We start from the raw sequence: 26212 nt of genomic DNA on the forward strand, positions 1-26212 counted from the left end.
GCACAGGGCTGTCCATAAATCTTCAAAACTGACTTATATGGTTCTTCGGTGCAAGAGTTAAATTATTACCAATATTTGCTGCATAAGTAAGCAGCTATTACTCATCAGTTACCAAATGTCCCTACAGAGAGAGACATACACGTCACATGTCAACCGGGACTTCCAAAACGGGGGACAACCATTACCTTTGGACTGAATGCGCTCACAGTTGGGCGATATGACGACGCACTTGACCTTGTGGAGCTTGAGGTGCTTGAGGACCTCTCGGAGGCCCATGACGAGCCGCCTCCGCATGCGGGCCTTCATGGGGTCCTTCTGGTACAGGCGGTCCTGGAAGCGGACCAGCTCCTTCAGCAGCGTCGTCACGCACTCATCCACGTCTTTACTCAGCACCTGGCTGCAGTAGCTGACGGGGTACACGAAACAATACTGACTCAGGCTTGCCACAGACGTTGCAAATTGAAATTCAAGGACTTTCAAATACTTTTCCAAGCACTATTTTTCTTTTAAATGCCGTTTTCTTTAATAGAAAAAAAAATCGGACTTAAAATCAATTTCCGACAATTAATTACACTTTAACACTTTGAGTGCCAGCCACGAGAAATCTCGTTAGTTCATGCCATGCGTTGAGTGCCAACCGACGAGAAATCTTGTTTTTAATCGTTATTTTTTTTTATTATCGATTTCCATTCATTTTTCATCAATCTAGCCTCACGTTACCAGTGGGGATCTGTCTGAGCTCGAACAGGGAAAATACCGCCCCCTATCGTCTCTCCGGATGGTATTGCACCCCATTGGATTGGACTGAATGAAATGGATGGGAAAGAAATAGTGATGCACGATATATCGGCCGATATGGCCGTTTTTTTACACATTGGTATCGGTCCGATATCAAGATAGGGCCGATATGGGCTGATATAAAAAATAAAATAAAATGTTTAATATTTTTTTTGACATGTTTTGGCCTTAAATAGTTTCAAAATATCAGTCATTTCTGAAAATAAGTTACAAAAGTAAAAAAAATATATATAAATGCGTTTTGGAAAATAGCTCTTTATTTGATTATCATAAAAAAGTGTTTTCTATACAGAGATATCGACATCGGTAAATATCGGTATCAGCCAGAACAGCAATATTAACACTTTAACTGCCACACACAAGATATCTCAGGTTTATTTTTATGTGGTTGAAAGCCACTCACGAGATTTCTCGGAATTATTTTTTATTTTTATTTTTTTAGCTATCTGAAATCATATTGCATCACGCAAGCCTACCCGAGTATACACGAGCTCCGCCGGAGATCATATGTGGAAAAAAGCGCCCCCTATCGTCTTTCAGATGACATAAGGGATTTTGGAATGGACTCAATGAAAATGGATGGGGAAAAAAATCCGGTACTCCACATTTTCCAGTCCACTGATCCAGCCGGGGTTACCACAGTTCATTCTGGAGCCTCTGAGCCCCGCTGATCATGGAGTTCTACTGTATCGCGTTGGATCTATACACTTATCGATTTTTTCGAATGGTGATCAGGAATTGGAATATACCAGTTGGATACCATCTGATGTCAGGTAAGGACTCTATGTTATCAGTGTTAGGATAATCAGACTAATTTTGATGAAGTTATAAGCTGTTTTGTGAAATGGGCTCTTTCGGTTTCACTGTAAAAGTCCAAGAGGAAATCAATGCGGCGATTATCCGTGCGCGGCCCGAATGTGCTTGCGTGCACGTATAATATTGATCATCTAGCGTTTATTTGAAAACGATTCATAAAAAGGCAGACGAATATCAACGTTGTGGAATATTCCAGTAAAAGACGATTTTCATAGAATGGTCCAGAATGGGCTGTTTTTTATCTCAAAACGGGTGCTTTTCTAAATGCTCTGAAACGGAAATTACGCGATAAAAAACCAATCTGCCTTGACAGCACTGACTGGAAAATAGTCTTTGATAATGCGATGGGCAGATTAGACACATAGCCACAATTTAAAACATAGATTAGGCGATATTAACGTTAACATTGGCGCCGATGGTGGCATTCAGGGGGTAAAAAGGAAAACCCGGCGTGGCACTCAAAGTGTTAATATCGGTATCGGCCACAATTTTCACATCGGTGCATCACTAGAAAAAAAGAGTCCGGATTCCACATTTTACTTGTCGGGCATGTAATCCGAGCCGATCCCATTCATTGCCCACCATCAGAACAGCGTGGAATATGTCTTTCGACCACCCAGCGTTGGATCAATAAACACGATCGATATTTGGAATGGCGATCAGGAATTGGAATATTCTTTTTGGAGAACATCTGATCTGAGGTAAGGAATCTATTTGACCAGTCTTGGGATAATCAGAGTTGTTTTCACCTATATATCAACGTGTCCCATATGTGTGTGTGGCTGTGAGTGTGTGTGTGCTGATCAGGAAATAAGATAATAGATTTTTCAGCCCGCTTCTATAGCGTGCATAAGTACACATATACTATAGATAATCTAGCATTTATTTGAAAACGATTCATAAATAGGCCGAAAAATGACAATGTGTTTTGTGTATTACAGTAAAGCGCGATTCCTGCAGAATCTTTTTTTTTTCTGAAAGTTTAAAAAAAATTGCGTTTTTCAAAATGGTATAAAACGGAAATGAACAGATTAAAAAACAATCCGTTTCGACAATGTTGACTGCAAACAAGTCATTGATAAGCGACGGGCGTATTAGACACATAGCCATCATTTAAGATATAGTTTATGCGTTTGCAAATATGATCGCCCTCCATTGACTACAGCGTTGGCACTCAAGCGCCTATTTCTGGCACGCCTTGCTGGTACGGAAAGTGTTAAATGGAAAAATTCATTTTCTTGATTCAGAACAATTTTATCATGGATGAACAAAACTTGCAATGTGAATGGTTGATTTGAATTTCAAGGACTTTTTAAGCACCTTGTTAAACAAAATTGTCTGTTTTCAAGGAATTCCAGGCCTTGAGTTTTTTTGGTAAAAAATCAAGCAGTTTAAGCACAGTCAGCGAACCCTGCTGACTGCAGTAACTGAAGGGTACACAAAACAATACTGACTGTAGTAACTGACGGGTAAACAAAACAATACTGACTGTAGTAACTGACGGGTACACAAAACAATACTGACTGCAGTATAGGGCTGACCCCTATTAGTCGACTAATCTGTCGAAAGGAGCCGTAGTCGACTGCCAACCTCTTAAGGCCTCTGCATGCTACAGCAAATTCAAAGCAACTTCGACACAACATCGACAAAGCAACGGTGTTGCAGACACTCTACCTTTATGCTTCTGCAAAATCAACGCGCAGCCTATGTAACATTGTACCCCGTATGTAGCTAGGTTCCCTAGATAGATGACGCTTCCCTTCTCAACCAACCCATTGATAAAAGCAGAAAAATAAGCATAGTTTTTACTTCCGGGCGGGGGGTTTCAAAATAAAAGAGCGAGTCTAAAAGCACCGTAAATACGTTTATTTTTTACAATATCTAACGTTACACGAACCTAAACTAATCTAAAGTTAGTTTAGGTTCGTGTTAACGTTAGATTATGTACAAAATAAACGTATTTCCGGTGCTTTTAGTCGTCGCTCTTTTATTTTGAAATTCCCCGACCGGAAGTATTATAGTGTCTGTTGCTAGCAGCTTAACCTTTGTCAGCCGGTTCTTTGCTTTTTAACGTAACTTCATTCGTTTCCAATGGAGAGGAGAGAAAGACCGGCTCACATGCAGCTCAAACTACCTATTGGAATAAATTAATTGATTGATGTTTAACTTGTCCCTGTGTGTGTCCAGTCATTTCGACTAGCAAACGTTGTATTTAACGTTAAAGTTACCTCAGGATACCATTGTATTTAGCTATGCAGCTAATGTGGATAGCATTTTGTATAGCACCAATGCTAGCTGGCTGGCTACAGCTTTATTTACTAAATTATGGAGGCTTTTTTATCGTCAAGGTAAGAGAGGATTTGTCATGATCAACTGAAGGCGTATGCTATGGAACAATATGTGCTTGGGTTTTCAGAAAAAGGCCAGCTATGTGACGCTAATTATTTAGCATCAACGCTGGCTGGCTACAACAATGGCGGATGGTATTCTCTGCGATACCTATATTATTCTATGACAGCCCCGCCCCCATTCGCTAACCAACCAATCACTGCTACGCAATATCAACGCAACGGTTGTTTAGGTTAGATTTTGGAGACATGTACGCAGATTCCTCGCAACACAGTCTACAAGACCCTAAACAACAACCGCGCTGAAATCGCGCTGATGTTGTGTTGAAGTTGCTTTGAAGTTGCTGTAGCATGTAGAGGCCTTTAGTCGAATAAATTCTTTTTTTTTAATTAAATAATTTTTATTTTTTTATTTACATTTTTTATCATTCTTTCCAAAAGAAAAGAGGCCTAGAAGCGTGGCTAACGCTAATGGCACGCATACCAGAGGCTAACTGCCTAAGAAAACAGGCACAGGGGCACTGAAAGAGGATTTCACCCGGCATCTAATGAACACACTAGACTAGACAAATATCAAGATGTATCCATCAGTGGACCAATTGCATGCTTTTGCAGAGGACAAGAAGCCTTCAGTCGACTCCTTCAGACATTAAGCACCCCCCATAGCCCAAATGGAATGATAACAAAATATATATATATATATATATATATATTTTTTTTTTGTCGACTAATAGTCGACTAACGGCAAATTTTGGCCTATCATAGTCGACTATCCAAATCCTTAGTTGGGGACAGCCCTACTGCAACAATACTGACTGTAGTAACTGACGGGTAAACAAAACAATACTGACTGCAGTAACTGACACATGAAAGGAATACAAAAGACCTTAACAGAAACAGGGTAAAACAGGTTCCATCTCATGTCGGTCTTAGATAACTTGTCTATAATTCTGCACGTGTGAAAAGTGTACTTGTGTAACATATTGCTTTGTTATAGTGTGAAGTATATGGCGTCCTTACTCCCTGAACTTCCTGCTGTGGATCTTGGGTCGGTTAGGAAGGCAGGGCAGCGTCTGGGCGGTCTGTTGTTGTTCCTCTGCCTCCTCCTTGTCCTCCTCCTTGTCCTCCTCCTTGACCTCCTCCTTGTCCTCCTCCTTGTCCTCCTCCTTGTCCTCCTCCTTGTCCTTCTCCTCTCCTTCTCCCTCCGTTTCACTGGTCTCATCACCCTGTGGTTGATCCTCAAGCCCCATAGTGGGACTTCCTCTCTCATCTGAAGTTGCACAAGCACAATACCAAACTGGCTAGTCATACCCAAGATACAAAAACAGATAAGATAAGATAATCCTTTATTGATCCCCTAGGGGAAATTCAGGTGTCAGAGCAGCATGGGGGGGGGGGGGGTACAGGGTGGGGGATGCATAGATTCACAGTACAGTACAATATAAAATATAATAATAATAAAGTACTATAAAAAGTAATAAATAAAGTAATAGAAAATAGTAATAGAAAAAGATGGATTATTATATAACAGCTTGTCCCAAATAACACTATGACCAGTATCTGAGCTATTATTGAGAGAGCTGTGTGCAAGCGACCACACAGGGAGCCGATTACATTCCAACAGCTTGTTACTCTCGTAGCAAGTTTAGGCAGGGGTTAGACACAGTGTTTTTGTGCTCGTTTTTATACGTTTTTGAATACGTTTGATGTCCCTATTACACAGAAATGCGTTTTTTGGCGTTTTTTGGCGGATACGGCTGAAACGCTAAATTGTGTTTGCGTTTTGGAGAACCCCTAAAAAACGCGCCGACAACAGCCGTGTAGTCTGCACGGAGCCGTTGTTGCGAAAACGCCCATGCGCAGTAGATACCATCTGCGTGCCCTTCCGGTGACAACAGTCTGTGTGTGTGTGTGTGTGTGTTTGGGACACGGAGCTATGTCCCAAATAGCTGCAGCTACCATGTGTTGTAAAGTTATTGTTATAAGGACCCCAGTCCAAGCTACAACAGTCTGCATTCCCTTAACAATTGTTTGTATTGAGCCGTATTGTATTGTACCCATTATGCAATATGTTAAATAAAGTTTACATCCATTCATTCTGCTAGCATTACCGATTGCATGAGCAGCTGGCTAACATTAGCTATCAGGATTCAGACCCTGTTAGCTCAGAGCTCCTCTTTCAACTTAACAAGCATTAAACAAAATGGCCCAGTCATCTATTCACCTTTGTTTAATACACACAGCGTTGTCTCTAATGTTATCTAACTACTGATAGCTCCCGATATCATCAGTTTGGTGCTGGCTAACTAGCGTGAGCTAACGTTAGCTTCTAGCCACAATGCTATACTGTTATAATGGCATACTCCATTGACGTTAGCATGCAGCTAACAATGCTACCGATCTTTTTTTAGACTAAACTATCCGCTCTTGGTGGTCACTTGTGTTGATGTTAGTTTTGTTTCATCAACAAATGACAGGCAGAACACACAGTGAATGTATCCGTTTTGTTTATTGCACTTTTATTAGGCTTTGCTGAAAAAGAATTGCTGCATTGAGTAAATAGGCAAGATGGTGGCGCGGCATAGGCGCCTGCCTTGTTGACATTTTCTTTGCTGGAGCTTCCAGGAAGTGTATTGGCACATTCAAGTTCTGATTGGTTGAAATTGCCTTCATGTTTGCCACCTACTGCTTTGGCAGTGTACTACATCAGTGTGCTCAGGTGACAAAAACGAAAGTGTGACTCGAGGCTGCCACGTCGTGGCGAAACGCATATGACAATGAAACGAAAATTAAACGAAAGGTGTAACCGCCGCTTTAGTTTGTTTGTGCTAGCCTTGATCTGTGCTGCTAGCGTCACATTGTTTGTGCTAGCCTTGATCTGTGCTGCTAGCGTCACATTGTTTGTGCTAGCCTTGATCTGTGCTGCTAGCGTCACATTGTTTGTGCTAGCCCTGATCTGTGCTGCTAGCGTCACATTGTTTGTGCTAGCCTTGATCTGTGCTGCTAGCGGAGGGATTAAAGCAAAAAAGAATGTCCTGACTTTTTTTCAGGCCAAGTCTATTCTTATTTTAACCTCCACTGTATTTTTTTTTAATAGCGTTAGCGTTTTAAGGGAGCCTACTTGTAGAGCCTACTGTCCTGACTGACTATAGACCATACTGTTGTGGTTGTTGTGCCAGGCAGGGAGGCTGTGTGCTGGAGAGCGTGAATGCAAGTCTTGTGGCTAGCTTCTGATTTATGGCGAGCTAGCACCCTTTTCCCATTACTTTGAACCATGAACTAAAAGGCTTGTTATCATACAAAGAAGGGACTAAACACGTTTCGCAATTATGCCACAACAATGTGGAATGCCCTACCCACAGCCGTAAAAAAATTTGAATCCTCAGTGTTTCCCACAGGATTTAGTGAGACTGTGGTGGTGCGTGAACCTCTGCCCCTCCAGAGGGGTCCGGGGGCATGCCCCCTCTGAATTTTTTTACGTTTTAAAGTTAAATGCATCAATCTGGTGCACTTTGAGAGCAAAATTAAGAGGCTAGATCTATGATGATCTTTGTGCTCAAAACACAAACTCGACTAGACACTAGAGCATACATTTGAGCCATCAAAGAAATTAAGCAAAAGTGGTTGCCTGTGTTGAACTAGTTTATTTTTTAGAAGAAAAAAAAATAGACTGGATTACTATTACGACTACTACCAGTGCCAATACTACTGATCAGGGGGCGAAATTTAAGCCTGCCACCCGCCATTGGCGCTCAGTTTTTACGTTTGGCGCTTGCCACTGAGAGGTCTGCCCGCCGTGTGGCGTGTAGTTCATAACAATACTCTTATTTTGAAAATCTGTGCGGGTCTCATTTCCGCCCCAAGCGCAGCTCCAGTCATAATATCGATGGCTCCGGCAGTTAGCAACATTCGGTTCGTATGATACTCTTATTTTGAAAAAAAACGTGGCAACGAGTCATATCCGCCCAGCCCTGCAGCGGGATACTATTGGCTTCTGCTCGTATCAACACAGAGGCAGTCTGCTCTAGTCTAGAGCGGACCTCCATGAGCTACCGTTACTGTTTAAACAATGACCCAGTCAACTATTCACTTTTAGTTTAATACATGACGAGGCATTGTCTAACGGTATCTAGCTGGCTAGCTACTGATAGCTGCTGATATCAACAAATGCTCCAGCAATAGTCGACTCGAGTGCATAATACCTCCGTTCCCTCGTTAGCTAGCTCACGTTAGCTAGCTCACGTTAGCTAGCTCACGTTAGATCTATATGTCCCAGTAAACTAAATTGTCTTAACGTTATCTAGCGGGCTAGCAGTAGCTACAGATAGCTCCTGATATCAATGTCTTATAACATTGATTCAATGCGTATTCTAGCTGAGGGCTTGATGAATGTGATTTGACCAAAGAACCGTAACATTATACCAATAGGGTCCAGCTGCAGCGCCGGAGAATCCTTGCATGCTGAATGTAGAGTATTAGTATAGGCCCTATAGGGTCTAGCTGCATCGCCGGAGAATCCTTGCTGGAGCTGGAGGCTACTCAAGTATACACACAGACAGTGGAGCTGTTTGCAGATAGCGAGCATTTTGACTTATTGCATGGTGGCGATGTCTCGCAGATAATACAACTACAAGTATGATTATATAATATATATTTTATTTAAAAAAATAATTATTATAATATATATATATATATTTTTTTTTAATCAAAAAAAATATTGGCAGGTAAGAAATATGCTTGGCGGGTAGATTCTTCCCATCTACCCGCCACTGGCCGGTGAGTCAAAAAGTTAATTTCGCTCCCTGCTACTGATACATCCCTATTGGCAAACTTTATATAAAAAAAATATATATTTTATTTATTTTTTAATATAAATTAAAATATTATATCAATATAATCAAATAGACGGAAATCCGTCTCAAGACGGAACATTTAATGCCTGCTAGCGTCACATTGTTTGTGCTAGCATTGATCTGTGCTGCTAGCGTCACATTGTTTGTGCTAGCCTTGATCTGTGCTGTTAGCATCACATTGTTTGTGCTAGCCTTGATCTGTGCTGTTAGTATCACATTGTTTGTGCTAGCCTTGATCTGTGCTGTTAGTATCACATTGTTTGTGCTAGCCTTGATCTGTGCTGTTAGCATCACATTGTTTGTGCTAGCCTTGATCTGTGCTGTTAGCATCACATTGTTTGTGCTAGCCTTGATCTGTGCTGTTAGTATCACATTGTTTGTGCTAGCCTTGATCTGTGCTGTTAGCATCACATTGTTTGTGCTAGCCTTGATCTGTGCTGTTAGCATCACATTGTTTGTGCTAGCCTTGATCTGTGCTGCTAGCGTCACATTGTTTGTGCTAGCCTTGATCTGTGCTGCTAGCGTCACATTGTTTGTGCTAGCCTTGATCTGTGCTGCTAGCATCACATTGTTTGTGCTAGCCTTGATCTGTGCTGTTAGTATCACATTGTTTGTGCTAGCCTTGATCTGTGCTGTTAGTATCACATTGTTTGTGCTAGCCTTGATCTGTGCTGTTAGCATCACATTGTTTGTGCTAGCCTTGATCTGTGCTGTTAGCATCACATTGTTTGTGCTAGCCTTGATCTGTGCTGCTAGCGTCACATTGTTTGTGCTAGCCTTGATCTGTGTTGCTAGCGTCACATTGTTTGTGCTAGCTTTGATCTGTGCCGTTAGTATCACATTGTTTGTGCTAGCCTTGATCTGTGCTGTTAGCATCACATTGTTTGTGCTAGCCTTGATCTGTGCTGTTAGCATCACATTGTTTGTGCTAGCCTTGATCTGTGCTGCTAGTGTCACATTGTTTGTGCTAGCCTTGATCTGTGCTGCTAGCATCACATTGTTTGTGCTAGCCTTGATCTGTGCTGTTAGTATCACATTGTTTGTGCTAGCCTTGATCTGTGCTGTTAGTATCACATTGTTTGTACTAGCCTTGATCTGTGCTGTTAGCATCACATTGTTTGTGCTAGCCTTGATCTGTGCTGCTAGCGTCACATTGTTTGTGCTAGCCTTGATCTGTGCTGCTAGCGTCGCATTGTTTGTGCTAGCCTTGATCTGTGCTGCTAGCGTCACATTGTTTGTGCTAGCCTTGATCTGTGCTGCTAGCGTCACATTGTTTGTGCTAGCCTTGATCTGTGCTGCTAGCGCAGGGATTAAAGCAAAAAAAAATCTCCTGACTGAACTTTTTTTCAGGCCAAGTCTATTCTTATTTTAACCTCCACTGTATTTTTTTTTAATAGCGTTAGCGTTTTAAGAGAGCCTACTTGTAGAGCCTACTGTCCTGACTGACTATAGACCATACTGTTGTGGTTGTTGTGCCAGGCAGGGAGGCTGTGTGCTGGAGAGCGTGAATGCAAGTCTTGTGGCTAGCTTCTGATTGATGGCGAGCTAGCACCCTTTTCCCATTACTTTGAACCATGAACTAAAAGGCTTGTTATCATACAAACAAGGGACTAAACACGTTTTGCAATTATGCCACAACAATGTGGAACGCCCTACCCACAGCCGTAATTTTTTTTTGAATCCTCAGTGTTTCCCACAGGATTTAGTGAGACTGTGGTGGTGCGTGAACCTCTGCCCCTCCAGAGGGGTCCGGGGGCATGCCCCCTCGGAATTTTTTTACGTTTTTAAAGTTAAATGCATCAATCTGGTGCACTTTGAGAGCAAAATTAAGAGGCTAGATCTATGATGATCTTTGTGCTCAAAACACAAACTCGACTAGACACTGACTAGAGCATACATTTGAGCCATCAAAGAAATTAAGCAAAAGTGGTTGCCTGTGTTGAACTAGTTTATTTTTTAGAAGAAAAAAAATAGACTGGATTACTATTACGACTACTACCAGTGCCAATACTACTGATACATCCCTATTGGCAAACTTTATATAAAAAAAAATATATATATATTTTTTTTTAATATAAATTAAAATATTATATCAATATAATCAAATAGACGGAAATCCGTCTCAAGACGGAACATTTAATGCCTGCTAGCGTCACATTGTTTGTGCTAGCCTTGATCTGTGCTGCTAGCGTCACATTGTTTGTGCTAGCCTTGATCTGTGCTGCTAGCGTCACATTGTTTGTGCTAGCCTTGATCTGTGCTGTTAGCATCACATTGTTTGTGCTAGCCTTGATCTGTGCTGTTAGTATCACATTGTTTGTGCTAGCCTTGATCTGTGCTGTTAGTATCACATTGTTTGTGCTAGCCTTGATCTGTGCTGTTAGCATCACATTGTTTGTGCTAGCCTTGATCTGTGCTGTTAGCATCACATTGTTTGTGCTAGCCTTGATCTGTGCTGTTAGTATCACAACGTTGTGCTAGCCTTGATCTGTGCTGTTAGCATCACATTGTTTGTGCTAGCCTTGATCTGTGCTGTAATAGCATCACATTGTTTGTGCTAGCCTTGAACTGTGCTGTTAGTATCACATTGTTTGTGCTAGCCTTGATCTGTGCTGTTAGCATCACATTGTTTGTGCTAACCTTGATCTGTGCTGTTAGCATCACATGGCTCCTCCTCTGCGTTGTCATTGGCAGGTGTGGACTCTCCTCCAGGGGGCAGTCCTCGCTCCTCCAGCAAACGGTTCCGTTTCCTCTCCTCCCTCTCTTTCAGAATGACCTAAAGATCAGGGAGAATTACATTTACACAGACGCACACCAGGGTAAACTGGAGTTCGAAATTCTTTAGTTTGTTCTGCTGATGATGGTGTGATGTGGTGCTGTTCTGGTGGCTCTGTGATGGTGTGATCTGTGATGTGGTGCTGTTCTGGTGGCTCTGTGATGTATTGCATTTCCCCCACTCAACATACCCTCAGAAGGCCGGGTAGATGCCAATGAATACAGAGTCAGTCTGAGAGATCACCTTTTCATTCTGTTCATAATATTTCTTTGTTTTTTTGCAGGAGGACAATGACTCCGTCTTCAGGGCCCAAGTGGTTTAATGAACATGAAACCCAACTGAACACAAGTCTGGTATTTCCTGGAGATGTACCACGGACAGGGTGTTCTGCCATTACCATCATCATCATCATCACCACCACATAAAATCCACACCAACTGGTGGATTTTCACACGGAAGAACGGTTTCACATACATAGTTCTAGAGACACATATGGAATCTTTGGCAAGGCATATTAAAGCTGTTCTGGCAGCTCACAGTGGTTATAAAATAATGATAGGTCACTGGGCTCAAGCTCAATGTACAGGCTGACAGAAGACAACTGGCATCAACACTGTATGCTCTGTGGAGTACATTTCAGTTGTTTTCAGTCAGCTTGACCCCATTGACTTTGCATAGGTTTGTGGCTAACTAGTCACAGCTAGAATGAGGAACAGCGTGGTGTGGTGGAAGGCCGTCTGGCCTCCCTACTGAAAATGTAATACACTTCCCCATTGTCTACCTTTACCACCCCCCCTTATCTACCCCCTTCTCCCCCTTCCTAGATCCGGTCACCCCTCCTCCCTCCTTCACCCTCCGCCAACCATAGCTGTCAACATAGGCAGGAGACAAAACGTGTACATTTTAGCCCCGCCCCTTCCCTCGGCCCCGCCCCCTCCCACTCTGCCCTGCCCCCTCCCAATGGAGCTGCCTTGTCGCTTGCCATCTGCTGGTCAAAACCTGTATGTACCCAGCCATTGAAAATTGAAAATGGGGGACCCTGATGGAAACAAGACAAACGTCTTTCTCAGGTCTGCATCCCCTTAACACTTTCAGTGCCACTCACGAGTTTTCTCGGGTTTCCGATAGTTATGTTGAAAGCCACTCACGAGATTTCTCGGATTTTTTTTTCTTTTTTTTTGGGATCTGAAATCATATTGCATCACGCGAGCCTACCCTAGTATACCCGAGCGCCGCCGGCGATCAGATGTGGAAAAAAGCGCCCCCTATCGTCTCCCAGATGACATAAGGGATTTTGGAATGGACTCAATGAAAATGGATGGGGGAAAAATCCTGTACTCCACATTTTCCAGTCCACTGATGAAGCCGGGGTTATCACAGTTCATTCTGGAGCCTCTGAGACCTGCAGAATCATGTACTGCACTGTACACACGTTGGATCCATACACTTATCAATTTTTTCGAATGGTGATCAGGAATTGGAATATACCAGTTGGATACCATCTGATGTCAGGTAAGGAATCTATGTTATCAGTGTTAGGATAATCAGACTCATTTTGATGAAGATATAAGCTGTTTTGTGAAATGGGCTCTATCGGTTTCACTGTAAAGATCCAAGAGGAAATGAACACGGCGATTATCCGTGCGCGGCTCTAATGTGCGTGCGTGCACGTATAATATTGATCATCTAGCGTTTATTTGAAAACGATTCATAAATAGGCCGACAAATATCAACATTCTGGAATATTCCAGTAAAAGACAATTATCATAGAATGGCCCAGAATGGACTGTTTTTTACCTCAAAACGGGTGCTTTTCAAAATGCTCTCAAACGGAAATGAAGCGATAAAAAACCAATCTGCCTTGACAGCACTGACTGGAAAAGGATTCTTTGATAAGCGACGGGCAGATTAGACACATAGCCATAATTTAAAACATAGATTAGGCGATATTAAGCGTAACATTGGCGCCGATGGTGGCATTCAAGAGCTAACTCTGGCGCCACCTCGTGGCACTGAAAGTGTTAACAATTGTATGTATTGAGCCGTACTGTATTGTACCCATTCTGCAATCTGTTAAATAAAGTTTTTCATTCATTCGTTTTTTTTTGATAAATTTTTTTTTATTATTATTCACATGAAACAAAACACATTAAACACAATCACAATACATAGAACTTCACAAGAAAATAACAAACAATATTAATACAGAATAACAATTTATACAGACAAAGAGAAAAGAAAACAGAGTTCAACCTTCTAATTTCTAAATCCAAGGGGTACTATCTAATAAATGGTCTTTCCCAGTGTTCAGCCCCGATTCCCGGCCGTGTGACCTTATATTAATAAAACGTACATCTCCAATTCACCACAAGGACCACTTTTTGAGAACACGACCCGAAAACAGAGCAATGAACCTTCATGAAAAAACAAAAACCTGTAGAGGTGTTCCATAGACTCACAGAGACCGTGTAAAAGTGACCAAACAGTGAAGAAATAGTTAAATAGCTGCCCCCCCATTAAATCCCCAGCTAAACTCAAGAGGACAAGACAAAAGACAAGACAGACAAAACATTTCCTCCTCCCCCTCCCAAGAGACCGCCGGACCCCCCCGATCAAGCACCCCAACCCCGCTCAGCCGCACACGGCGGTCCTTACCTTCTCAGCTGCTGCGAACCACAGGTCAATGCCAGCCTGTCCTACCCCAATCACCCGCGCCGTGGATATCTCAAGATAAATCACATCCAATAGTGTTAGTGACCAGTTAATCACTGTAAGCTTCTCAGGCTCCTTCCATCTCATTGCTATTAGCTTCTTCGCTGCTGTGACACCCGCTAGGACAACCCTTTTTAGTTGAACGGACGCAGGTAGTGTCGTTATATCGTTCAGGAGTAGCGTAACAGCTGTGAATGGGATAGTTAAGCCACACAGGTCTGAAAGTTTGTCCGTTATTGACCTCCAGAAGCGGGCCACTGGTGGGCAATCCCAATACATATGCATATAAGTGCCAGTGGCCTTTTGAGAGCACAAAGTGCACCGAGAGTCGGTTATCAGTCCCATAGCAAATAGCTTCCTAGGTGTAAGATAGGTCCTATGAATATAATTAAAATTAACTTGCTGGTGATTGGGGTTGCGGGAAGATAATGCCACATTTGCCCAAACATCATCCCAGTCAAACTCGGGGTCCAACTCCGGGATATCCACACGCCAGATTGTATCCAATGATACATTTTTATACGTGGATTGAATTAAGAGCGTATAAAAGTCTGAGACAAACCCTCTGGATGTCGTCCTGTCCACTATGAGCCTGAGGAAGGGGTGTGGGTGCAAAGCTTGAGCCCACGGCACGCCATGCGCCCTCAGTGCTGACCTTAGTTGAAGGTAAAGAAAGAAGGACTCGCCGGGAAGATCATAAAATTCTCTTAAGTCCTGAAACGCACGGAGGCCGTTCTTATCATAAATATCCTCCAGAGTATGCACTCCCCTCCTTTGCCATTGAGGAATATTAACCGGCTTGTGCCCAACAAGTAATTGCTGGTTATTAAAAATTGGAGAGTCCAGGTGCCATGGGCATTTAACCCCACACGACCTCTGTACATTACGCCACGTTTGGATCACGTGAGTTATGATCGGTCCATACCTCAGCCGGCATTTCGAAATAGAGACAGTGGAGTACACTACATCCTGCAATCTTAGCGGTGAGACCGCCGCCGCTTCTAAGGAGCGACACGATACAGCCTCTACAGGGTCTAGCCAGCACATCAGAGGTCTCAGTGAAAAGGACCAGAAATAAAGCTTAAAATCAGGGATTGCGAGGCCCCCATCTTGTTTTCTACGTTGAGTAGTAGCCCTTTTGATTCTCGGGCGTTTGTTATTCCAGATAAACTTAGATACCATCGATTGTACCTTGCGCCAGTGGTCTATTGGAGGGGGCAGGGGGAGCATTGAGCTAACAAAATGTATCCTAGGCAGGACGTTCATTTTGATTATGGAAGCCCGGGCTTGTAAGGAGTTAGGAAGGGGCGACCACCTGTCTAGATCCTGGCGTATTTTATCATAAGTACCAGTGAAGTTGTACTTAGTAGTTTGGTTCAGCGTGGGGAATATCTCTATGCCCAAGTATTTAAAATGTTCTACTATGGGGATATCAGCTGGTAGTCGTACCGCCTTGGCCAGCTCATTAAGAGGTAGGCAGGCTGATTTGTTCCAGTTAATCTTAAAGCCTGACATTTTACCAAAGTCGTCGATTATTCTCAATAATTTTGTGGCTGACCGGGAGGGGTTGTCCATGAAAATCAGCAGGTCATCCGCATAGAGAGCAATTTTGTGTGGAGTATTATTGACCATTATGGGGACGATGTCCTCCGATTGCCTAATAAATTGGGCCAAAGGTTCAAGGGAAAGCGTGAACAGTCCTGGGCTCAGAGGACAACCCTGTCTAGAAGATCTGGAGACTGGAAAGAGTGTGGAACAGTTTTTGCCTGTCAGTATCATCGCAGACGGCGAGGCATACAGGACTTTAATCATATGAATAAAACTCTTCCCAAGACCCATGACCTCAAGTACCTTCCACAGGTACGACCACTCAAGTCTGTCAAACGCCTTCATGGCATCCAAAGACAGAACTGTGGACGGAGTTGTATTGTCTTTACTGTTATCGATTACATGCAACAGCCTCCTAAGATTATCTGTAGCCAGACGCCCCGGGATAAAACCAGTTTGATCGCAGTGTACCAATACCGTCATAAATCTCTGCAGGCGGCGGGCCAGCACCTTGGCAAACACTTTTAAATCGGCCCCGAGAAGACTCAAGGGCCTATAGCTACCACAATCATTGGGATCTTTGTCCTTCTTGAGAAGTAAGGAAATCAACGCCATGTTGACATCTCTTGAGAACTCCCCTTGCTCGATAGCATAATTGATCATATCGAGCATCAATGGACCCAGTTGGTCCCAAAAAGCTAAATACACCTCGGGTGGAATACCATCCCAGCCTGGTGCCTTGCCCCTCTGAATTTCAGCAATCGTCTCCCTCAACTCCATAAGAGTGATCGGTTTCCCCAGTTCCTTGGCCTCTTCCCCAGAAATGTGGGGTATCTCAAGCCCGCCAAAGAACGATTCAAATTTAGAGTCGTCGAGATTAACCTCTGAGCTATATAACTGCGAGTAAAATTCTTTAAAAGTGTCGTTGATCCTTTTCGAATCAGTAGTGATTGTACCCTGTCGCGTCTTGATCGAGGGGATATCCGAGAAATGATCATTCGAGCGTATTTTCATTGCCAATAGATGGCTAGGCCTGGAGCCGTGAAAGTAGTAATTTTGCCTTGTCCTATGTATCAAGAACTCAGACTGTTGTTTAAGTATGGAGTTTATTTCCTTCTTGACTATCTTACGTTGTGTGTTTAGTCGATCACTATAGTTAGTTTGCAAAGATGCGTATAGATCCGCATATAATGTTTCCAGTCCTTCTAGTTTTTTTGACCGGGATTTACGTAAGTTGGAGGCGAAAAGTGTGACATGACCCCTGATAAATCCTTTCAATGCGTTCCATAGGACCCTGGGGTCATCGACCGTGCCAACATTGATCTGCAAGAATTCAGCTAGTTTACTCCTGAACTCGTGGAGAGCCTGCCAAAGGTTGCCACAAGGAAAATCCCCTTGTGGTCCGAGAGAGCCAGGGGAACCAATGAGACGTCGAAACTATCAAACAAATTAGGGGATGCGAATGCATAGTCTATTCGAGAGAAGGTTTTGTGTCTGGCAGACAGGTGAGAGTAATCCTTGAGGGTGGGATTGGATAAGCGCCATAGGTCTGCGAGCCCAGTGTCCTGGGCCCACATCCTGAGGGCCTTAGAGGACCGTTTTTGGTCGCTTGTTTCAGAGGATCCGGACCTATCCATCTCCGCATCCCAGCACGCATTAAAATCGCCACCCACAATGAGAGCGTATCCAGTAAGTTCCAACATATTCTTCGTGATTGTATTATAGAACGCTGAATCAAATGTGTTAGGGGCATACAATGCTATTATTGCCATCTTCCTATGAGAGAACTCAACTTTTGCTATAGTAATCCTTCCCTCCGTGTCCGACCACACATCCAGGACTTTGATATCAAGGTTACGACTTGTAACTATGACGACTCCTTTCGTCTTATCATCGGCTGAGGATGAGGAGATAACGTGATATTGTCGATTTGCTAGCCTTGACACATCACCCACCAATAAATGCGTCTCACTAAGGAGAGCAATGTCAATATTTCTTCTCTTCAATAACCAAAGGACACTGGCACGCTTGTGTGGGGCGTTAAGACCTCCTGCGTTCCAAATTAAGATATTCAGTTTAGCCATGGTCGAGTTTGTCTAAATGCGTAGAGAACATACCAGTGCAGCCAGGCTGAGTACAGAGGCGCTGATCCAGGCGGGCCCAGACGGTCAATCCCAGGAGTTCAGAGGAGGAACAATTACACACATATAAGACAACAGCACATAAAACACATAAAAATACCACCCCAGTTACAACCCCCCCTCCTTCTACTCTAAACCCTAACCCACCCGTCCTATTATAAGCCCTCCTATACCCACTCTCCAATCCCCACCCTATGCCCCATCCACTAAGGATGGTCATCTTCCTATCATTTCCCACTAGAGTCATGGATCCAATAAGACGCTCCCCACTCCGACCCCCCTCTAGATAAACCCCTGATTAAACCCCCACTAGTCCAATAAACACAAATAATAATAAAAATAAAATTCAATAAAGATATCGGTCGAAAACCACCTGAGCCTTGGCCCTAACATGAGATAACCATAATGGAAAAAATAGCCATTATTATATAATAACTCAACATCACACCTGCAACCATCTATTTCCGAGTCTGCGCTTCAACGTCGCAATGTTATAGCACAAATGGATAAAGGAAAATTCAAAACAAAATTAAATTAAAGCATACCAGCCGATAGTCTAAGGCAGGATCGGGTCACAGGTAAATTGTGCAAAATTGTGCAAACAGATGTCATTTAAACAACGACAATAATAAGAAAGGGAAAAAAGGGGGTTATGGTCAAAGTGCACACCTGTAACAGTCCCTCTGATCAGGCACAACGGCTGAAATGACATAACCTATGTAAGAATAGAATTAAACACATTCATTAATCCGGGGATGGTAATAGGCAATACCTGACACAACCTGTTATCATATATTGTTTCAATAAAGATATCGGTCTAAAACCACCGTGAGCCTTGGCCCCAACATGAGATAACTATAATGGGAAAAGAAATAGTCATTATTATATAACAACTCAACATCAACCCTGCAACCATCTATTTCGGAGTCTGCGCATCAACGTCGCAATGTTATAGCACAAATGGATAAAGGAAAATTCAAAACAAAATTAAATTAGAGCATACCAGCAGATAGTCTAAGGTAGGATCGGGTTCCAGGTAAATTGTGCAAACAAATGTCATTTAAACAACGACAATAATAAGAAGGGGAAAAGGGGGTTATGGTCAAAGTGCACATCTGTAACAGCCCCTCTGATCAGGCACAACGGCTGAAATGACATAACCTATGTAAGAATAGAATTAAACACATTCATTAACCCGGGGATGGTAATAGGCAATACCTGACACAACCTGTTATCATATATTGTTCCAATAAAGATATCGGTCGAAAATCACTGTGAGCCTTGGCCCTAACATGAGATAACTATAATGGGAAAAAAAATAGTCATTATTATATAACAACTCAACATCAACCCTGCAACCATCTATTTCCGAGTCTGCGCATCAACGTTGCAATGTTATAGTACAAATGTGACTCGCCGTGACCAAACCCGATTTGATCCGCAAAGGGGGAGGTGCTCTGAAATGAAGAAAATGTCTTGCTGTTTAGAAAATCCTAAAAATCGAAATCTTGATTTTTTTTACATATTTGAATTGTCATTAATGTGTTCCCTTATTTGCCCTTAGTTGCAAACTTAAATACAACTTGTAAATGAGGTAATTATTGTTATAATAGTTCCACAAATTTTCTTCCAAGTGAGGAGAAAAACTACACGCGCGGGCTGTGGGCCTGTCCACAGGGGCCAAGTACTGTACTTAATAGGTGTTAACACACAGACGTCATTAGCTTTAGAATAACACACTATTAATACACTATCTTAATGTTATAAGTTCAGATGATTTATAAGCAACGTAACGCAGTGTCTAAAGAAAAGATTAAAAAAAAAGAGGCCTTGACGGCCGTTATAAAACGTGTGTTTTAACTTAATTAAAAACCATTAAAACACAGTTCGAATTTTATGAGCGAACGAATTTCGGTAGGGTGCATTTTTTCCAACCTAATGGCTAAAAGTAAATTAATTTAATACGGAAACGGAGTGATAAAAAATGGCTTTTTCATCGGCTTTTTCATTATTGTGGGGGCCCTGATGTAAACTGCGCTGGGGCGCGATGAGGCGCGCGTTAACCCTTTCACTGCCACACTACAGAAGCGCTTAGTAATGCTTCGCCTCAACTCCGTTTCTGGTAGAACTAGTGAGCGAATCTTTAATATTTTTTTTGATTCATATTCAGAGGTAATTCGTCGAGATATTTATAATTGGTATTTATCAAAAATAAATATTAGAAATATGGTAAAAAAAACTTTTTATCCGTCACTACCACACTACAGAAGGTTACCCTTTCACTGCCACACTACAGAAGCGCTTAGTAATGCTTCGCCTCAACTCCGTTTCTGGTAGAACTAGGGAGCGAATCTTTAATTTTTTTTTTGATTCATATTCAGAGGTAATTCGTCGAGATATTTATAATTGGTATTTATCAAAAATAAATATTAGAAATATGGTAAAAAAAACTATTTATCCGTTTTTTTATCCGTCACTACCACACTACAGAAGGTTAACCTTTCACTACCACACTACAGAAGGTTAACCTAGTTGTTGTGTCTTTCACTACCACACTACATGTATTTACATCTAAATGCTTATTGGTCAGGCGGTGACGTCATTAAGTTGATGCCATTGATCGGTGAGTATTAAACAGAGAGCAGGGCAGTGCATGTTTGCCAGTCACCATGGAACCCAGTCAACCCACAGCGAGGGCACTTGCCGAGGCATTAAACCGGTTTGCTCACTTCGGAGCACACTGTGTTGAAGATGAACGCGCTTTAGGAACATTCATCACGGATTTCTTTCCGCAGAAGAAAAATCCAAAAAGAAACTCAGATTCTGGTTCAGAAGAAGAAGACAATTGTGACGAGTTAGAGGCAGATGATGGTGATGGTGACAACACTAACGGATTTGAAGACGAGGCAGAGCCAGATGATGGTGATGGTGGTGATGGTGACAACACTAACGGATTTGAAGACGAGGCAGAGCCAGAATCTGATGATGGTGACAACACACCTAACGGATTTGGAGACAAGGTAGAACACGTAATGTGCGTTGTGGAAGTTGAATCTGACGAGAACCACGAACGCCAAATGGAAAGACTTTTGCGATTTACTTGTAAATGCGTCCAGGTTGATAAAGAAAATGACATTCTTAATCGGCGGTCATGTATCACAAAATTGGACCGTGATGAAGTTTACACAAGGCGTTTTGAGATAGCGGCTCTCGAAGAGGATCATAAAGACTTGATTATTATGGCGCAGCTCCAGGCTTTTGGTCGAAAGTCAGAATGGACTATCGGAAATAAATCGATTTCCAAAAAAAGACAACGTGCTTACACAAACTATTTCTTCGGGGCGATACAAATCTGCCGTGAAGCTTTCCTCTTCATCCACGGGTAAGTTATTATTATTGTCTATTTAAAACTAATATAGTACATCATGCCTATTTTTTTTTTAAATGATAATAAAATCTTGAAACTTTATTAGTCTTGTTTATTATCAGGGTCCCCCATTTTATTAAAACTAATTATAGTACATTATAGTAGACTATAGTAGCATAGTATAGTATAAAGTATAGCAGATAGTATAGACCAAAGACACTATTTGTGTCTTTTGATTTGTGCCACAATTACAATAACTATCTCTCTCTGTCTCCACAATCATGTAGACTGGGTGTGGTACAGACAGGTACCGGTACTTGTGATGATGATGATGATTGATGATGATGATCTAACTATCTCTCTCTGTCTCCACAATCATGTAGACTGGGTGTGGTACAGACAGGTACCGGTACTTGTGATGATGATGATTGATGATGATGATGATCTAACTTCTCTGTCTCTGTCTCCACAATCATGTAGACTGGGTGTGGTACAGACAGGTACCGGTACTTGTGATGATGATGATCTAACTATCTCTCTCTCTGTCTCCCCCCCCCCCCCCTCTTCTCTCCCAAGAATAGGTAAGGATCGCTTGATTGCAATAAGCAAACACATGTCAGAAAATGGCATGTGTCTTCGCACAAAGAAGCGATCGCCACGCAACAACAAGCATTGCATAAAATATGAAGATATCGAAAAAGTAGTTCAATTTGTGTTGAATTATGCAGAAGATCATGCTGTTCACCTCCCTGGACGCCAGGCACACCAAAAGAACTTTACCGGTCAGCTGTTACCATCTTTCGTCACGAAGGCATCTGTGTGGCGTTTATATACCAAGGCAATGCCAGTTGGTAGGTGTAAGCAAATCTTTGTCAAAGAAATAGGTCAAATAGGTCTTTGTCAAATAAAAACAAAGCTTGAAAATGAATGACATTGTGCTAACATGTGTTCTTATTAATCTTTCAGACCAGCGAGCAGTGGGCCTGTCCACATTTAAGTCCCTCTGGAGGCAATTACTGAGTCATATCACAGCAATCAAACCAATGTCTGATCTTTGCTGGGTGTGTCAGAAGAACAATTATCTGGTTAGTGAACATCACAGTGTTATGAACTTTGAACTGCAACTTCTGTATGAAAAGTGTTATACAAATACAGTTTATTATTATTAATATTAATCTTTAACTTTTTTTTTTCAGATTTTCAAAAGTGCCAATCTGCCAGAGGCTGAGAAGTCTGCAAAGCTGAAGCAGCAGGAACAACATCTGGCGCATGTAACCTCCGAGCGGGCTGCCTACAAGGGCATGCTTAAAGCCGCCAAGGAGATCGGTGATGGTCTTTCTCTGGGTGGTCATGTGCCACCGGCAAGCAAGCCCTTGACAATGCATTACAGTTTCGACTACACTCAAAAGGTGACTACATACCAAGCCCTCTTTCACAACATCATGTTATAATTGTTATAACTACTGCATTGCTCCCTTTTTTTTCTTTCTAAAATCCTTATTCATTTATTGCAGGTGCACTACCCATCAGACCCCCTTCAACCAGGGCCCATGTACTTCTTGGCTCCACGCAAGTGCAGCATATTCGGTGTTTGCTGTGAGGCGATTCCACGGCAAGTCAACTATTTGGTGGATGAGGGGATGGAGTCCAGCAAAGGTAGCAACGCCGTCATAAGCTACCTGCACCACTTCTTCAAAGACCATGGTCTTGGGGAGACAGATGTTGACCTTCACTGTGACAACTGCAGTGGCCAAAACAAGAACAAGTACATGTTGTGGTACTTAGCGTGGCGAGCGCTACATGGTCTTCACCATCGTGTCAATCTCCACCTGCTGATTGTAGGCCACACAAAGTTTTCCCCGGACTGTTTCTTTGGGCTTCTCAAGCAGCGTTTCAGAAAGACCAAGGTGAACACTCTTGATGAGATTGCAGCAGTCGTAAGGGACAGCTCAGTGGCTGGAATCAACATACCACAGCTAGTGGGAAAGGAAGATGGCACTGTAATCGTGCAGTCCTACAACTGGCAGGAACATCTGGGGCCTTACTTCAAGCCACTGCCACAGATCAAGCAGTACCAGCACTTTAGGTGGGTGTGGTCACTGTGTGTTGTGTATTTACTGTAATTAATTATTCACACTTTAGTGCAAAGAATGTCATTGGCAAATGATACAAATGCATTGATATTGTTATGTGCCCTGTACTAACGTTTCACTTTATTATTGCAGCTTTGATTCCAAGGAACCTGGTGTGGTTGTGGCAAAGATGTCTATTGATGGCGCTGAAACCAGATTCCAGCTGCTCCGTGACGTCCGTGTCCTGCCGCCTATAGATGGACTTCCTGTGCTGCCACCACCGGGACTGGACTCTGCAAGACAACACTATCTGTTCCACAAGATCAGAGAGTTCTGTGATGAGGAAGCCCAGGACGTAACATGCCCGGCACCACCAGCCAAAATATCCAGCGGCGGTTCAAAAAGACCACGGTGATCATCTGGAGAGGCCATCAGAACATTGAACATTGACTTTAGCATGTCTATTTTTATCTCGTGTTATTTTAAATGCTAATAAAATCTTGAAACTTGATTTTGTCTCTTGTTTATTATCAGGGTCCCTTTCACTACCACACTACAGAAGGTTAACCCTTTCACTACCACACTACAGAAGGTTAACCTTTCACTACCACACTACAGAAGGTTAACCTTTCACTACCACACTACAGAAGGTTAACCTTTCACTACCACACTACAGAAGGTTAACCTTTCACTACCACACTACAGAAGGTTAACCCTTTCACTACCACACTACAGAAGGTTAACCTTTCACTACCAGACTACAGAAGGTTAACCTAGTTGTTGTGTCTTTCACTACCACACTACATGTATTTACATCTAAATGCTTCTGGAGAGGCCATCAGAACATTGAACATTGACTTTAGCATGTCTATTTTTATCTCGTGTTATTTTAAATGCTAATAAAATCTTGAAACTTGATTAAGTTTCTTGTTTATTATCAGGGTCCCTTTCACTACCACTACCAGTCACCAGACTCATTTTAATAACAAAGTGCCTCAGACTGGAAAGCTGCCAGGTGTTAATTGCCCTAGAGAGAGGGGGGCCATGGATTACAATGACTTCTGGGTAGTGTTGTAGTTGTTTCACTATTGTCACTGAATAGCCTGCTCGTCTCTTGAAGGCTATTATCTCTGAATACGTTTTGTGATAATCACCATGAATCATAGGAAGTAGCTTGCAAAGTATCCCACCAAAATGTTCAAGTGATGGCTTATTTTGAAGGTATGAATCTGTACTTTCATAATATGTAAAAAAAAATGAAGATGAAGATCCCTCAACATGACCCTGAAGTCCATACCTGGTCACAAATGGATAAAGGAAAATTCAAAACAAAATTAAATTAGAGCATACCAGCATATAGTCTAAGGTAGGATCGGGTTCCAGGTAAATTGTGCAAACAAATGTAATTTAAACAACGATAATAAGAGGAAGGGGAAAAGGGGGTTATGGTCAAAGTGCACACCTGTAAGTTCCCCTCTGATCAGGCACCACGGCTGGAATGACATAACCTATGTAAGAATAGAATTAAACACATTCATTAACCCGGGGATGGTAAAAAGCAATACCTGACACAACCTGTTATCATATCTTGTTTATATATATATATTCAACCGATCTTCTCCTACCGGAGCCCAAAGCTCAAAACAGCCTGGATATAAAAATAACAGCATACAAGAAGTTAGTTAAGGACCCGATCACCGTTGAATTGTGCGAGCCGATTACACTTAAACAGCAACAACAACCAAAGTGCGTAAATATTAACGGGTCTCGAATGTCTCAGCGCAGACGATAGACGCAGCCCGCTAGCTAGCCCGAGGCTAGCGCGTAAGCTAGTGATGAATCCGGATAGCACGTTAGTCTATTATGTACATTGTTCAGCTAGCTCGTTAGCTTCCAAAGAGGCGATACACAAGTACAACCATGAGGTCAGCTTTAGCAAGTAACAGAAGTCATTGGGAAGCCCCGCTAGTTGGATGGGCAGTGGGCAGTTAGCATGTCTGGGCATGACAGCAAGTGTTTGTGAATAGCCGGCCCTAACAATGTATTCAGGCCCACATCGCCACGTCACTCACCCGATATAGTTATCAAGCTACATTCTCGGGTATCCCCTCGAGATATTCCTTCGCTTTATCCAACGACCAAAATGAACGCCGACCATCGACCTTATCCAACACAGATAATTTCGCGGGAGCGAATAGCGTGGGCCTCAGGCCTAGTTTCCATAGCCTGGACAAGACGACTTTGTATTCGCCTCTCTGTGCTTGAACCTCCGGTGTAAAGTCTTCGAAAATGGCCACTTTGTGATCGCCAAGCCTCAGATTACCCCTTCTGGCACGAGCCGACCGCATGATGAGTTCCCTCTGCTGAAGCCTGTTCAGCTTGACGATGATGGGCCTCGGCTCTTTGTTCACACCAGGAGTGGACCTGCCCGCTCTGTAGGCCGACTCACAGACAGGAGGGGAGGAGAGGACGTCATTTCCCAGTATTTTTTGCAGCAATTCCGGCATGGTCTCAGAGAGACGGCCTTCCCCGCTGCCCTCCGGTAGATCGCGGGCTGATTTCAAGTAGATCTTGATTAATAAAATTTGATTATTAAAAATAATTTTTTTTTTTTTTTTTTTTTTTTTTTTTTGCTAAATCAACTCTTCCTCTCCTTGTTAACTACAACAAGCAATGCTGTTTGTTATTTAAGATGAGGTCGGACTCGGCACTGACAGATTTGTGTTCATTATGCTGCTTTTATAAAGCCTCAAATGACGGCTTACAATATACAATTTTGGC

At 42.5% G+C, this 26212-nt stretch overlaps 1 protein-coding gene across 2 annotated transcripts in view; it reads right to left on the bottom strand.

Annotated features, from left to right (window-relative positions):
* The window catches only part of LOC311224000 (selenocysteine insertion sequence-binding protein 2-like), a 48363-nt gene that overhangs the window by 4413 nt on the left and 17738 nt on the right, over nucleotides 1-26212 (bottom strand). For both annotated transcript variants that reach the window (XM_084308793.1, XM_084308792.1), the window contains 3 exons: nucleotides 11456-11591; nucleotides 4983-5232; nucleotides 186-406 (listed from right to left, as the gene is read on the bottom strand). In XM_084308793.1, the coding sequence (XP_084164919.1) occupies nucleotides 186-406; nucleotides 4983-5232; nucleotides 11456-11591 (607 nt within the window). The remainder of the gene's footprint in view (nucleotides 1-185; nucleotides 407-4982; nucleotides 5233-11455; nucleotides 11592-26212) is intronic.

This window comes from Notolepis coatsorum (assembly GCF_963971535.1).
Source record: "Notolepis coatsorum genome assembly, chromosome: 2".
NCBI lineage: Eukaryota > Metazoa > Chordata > Actinopteri > Aulopiformes > Paralepididae > Notolepis > Notolepis coatsorum.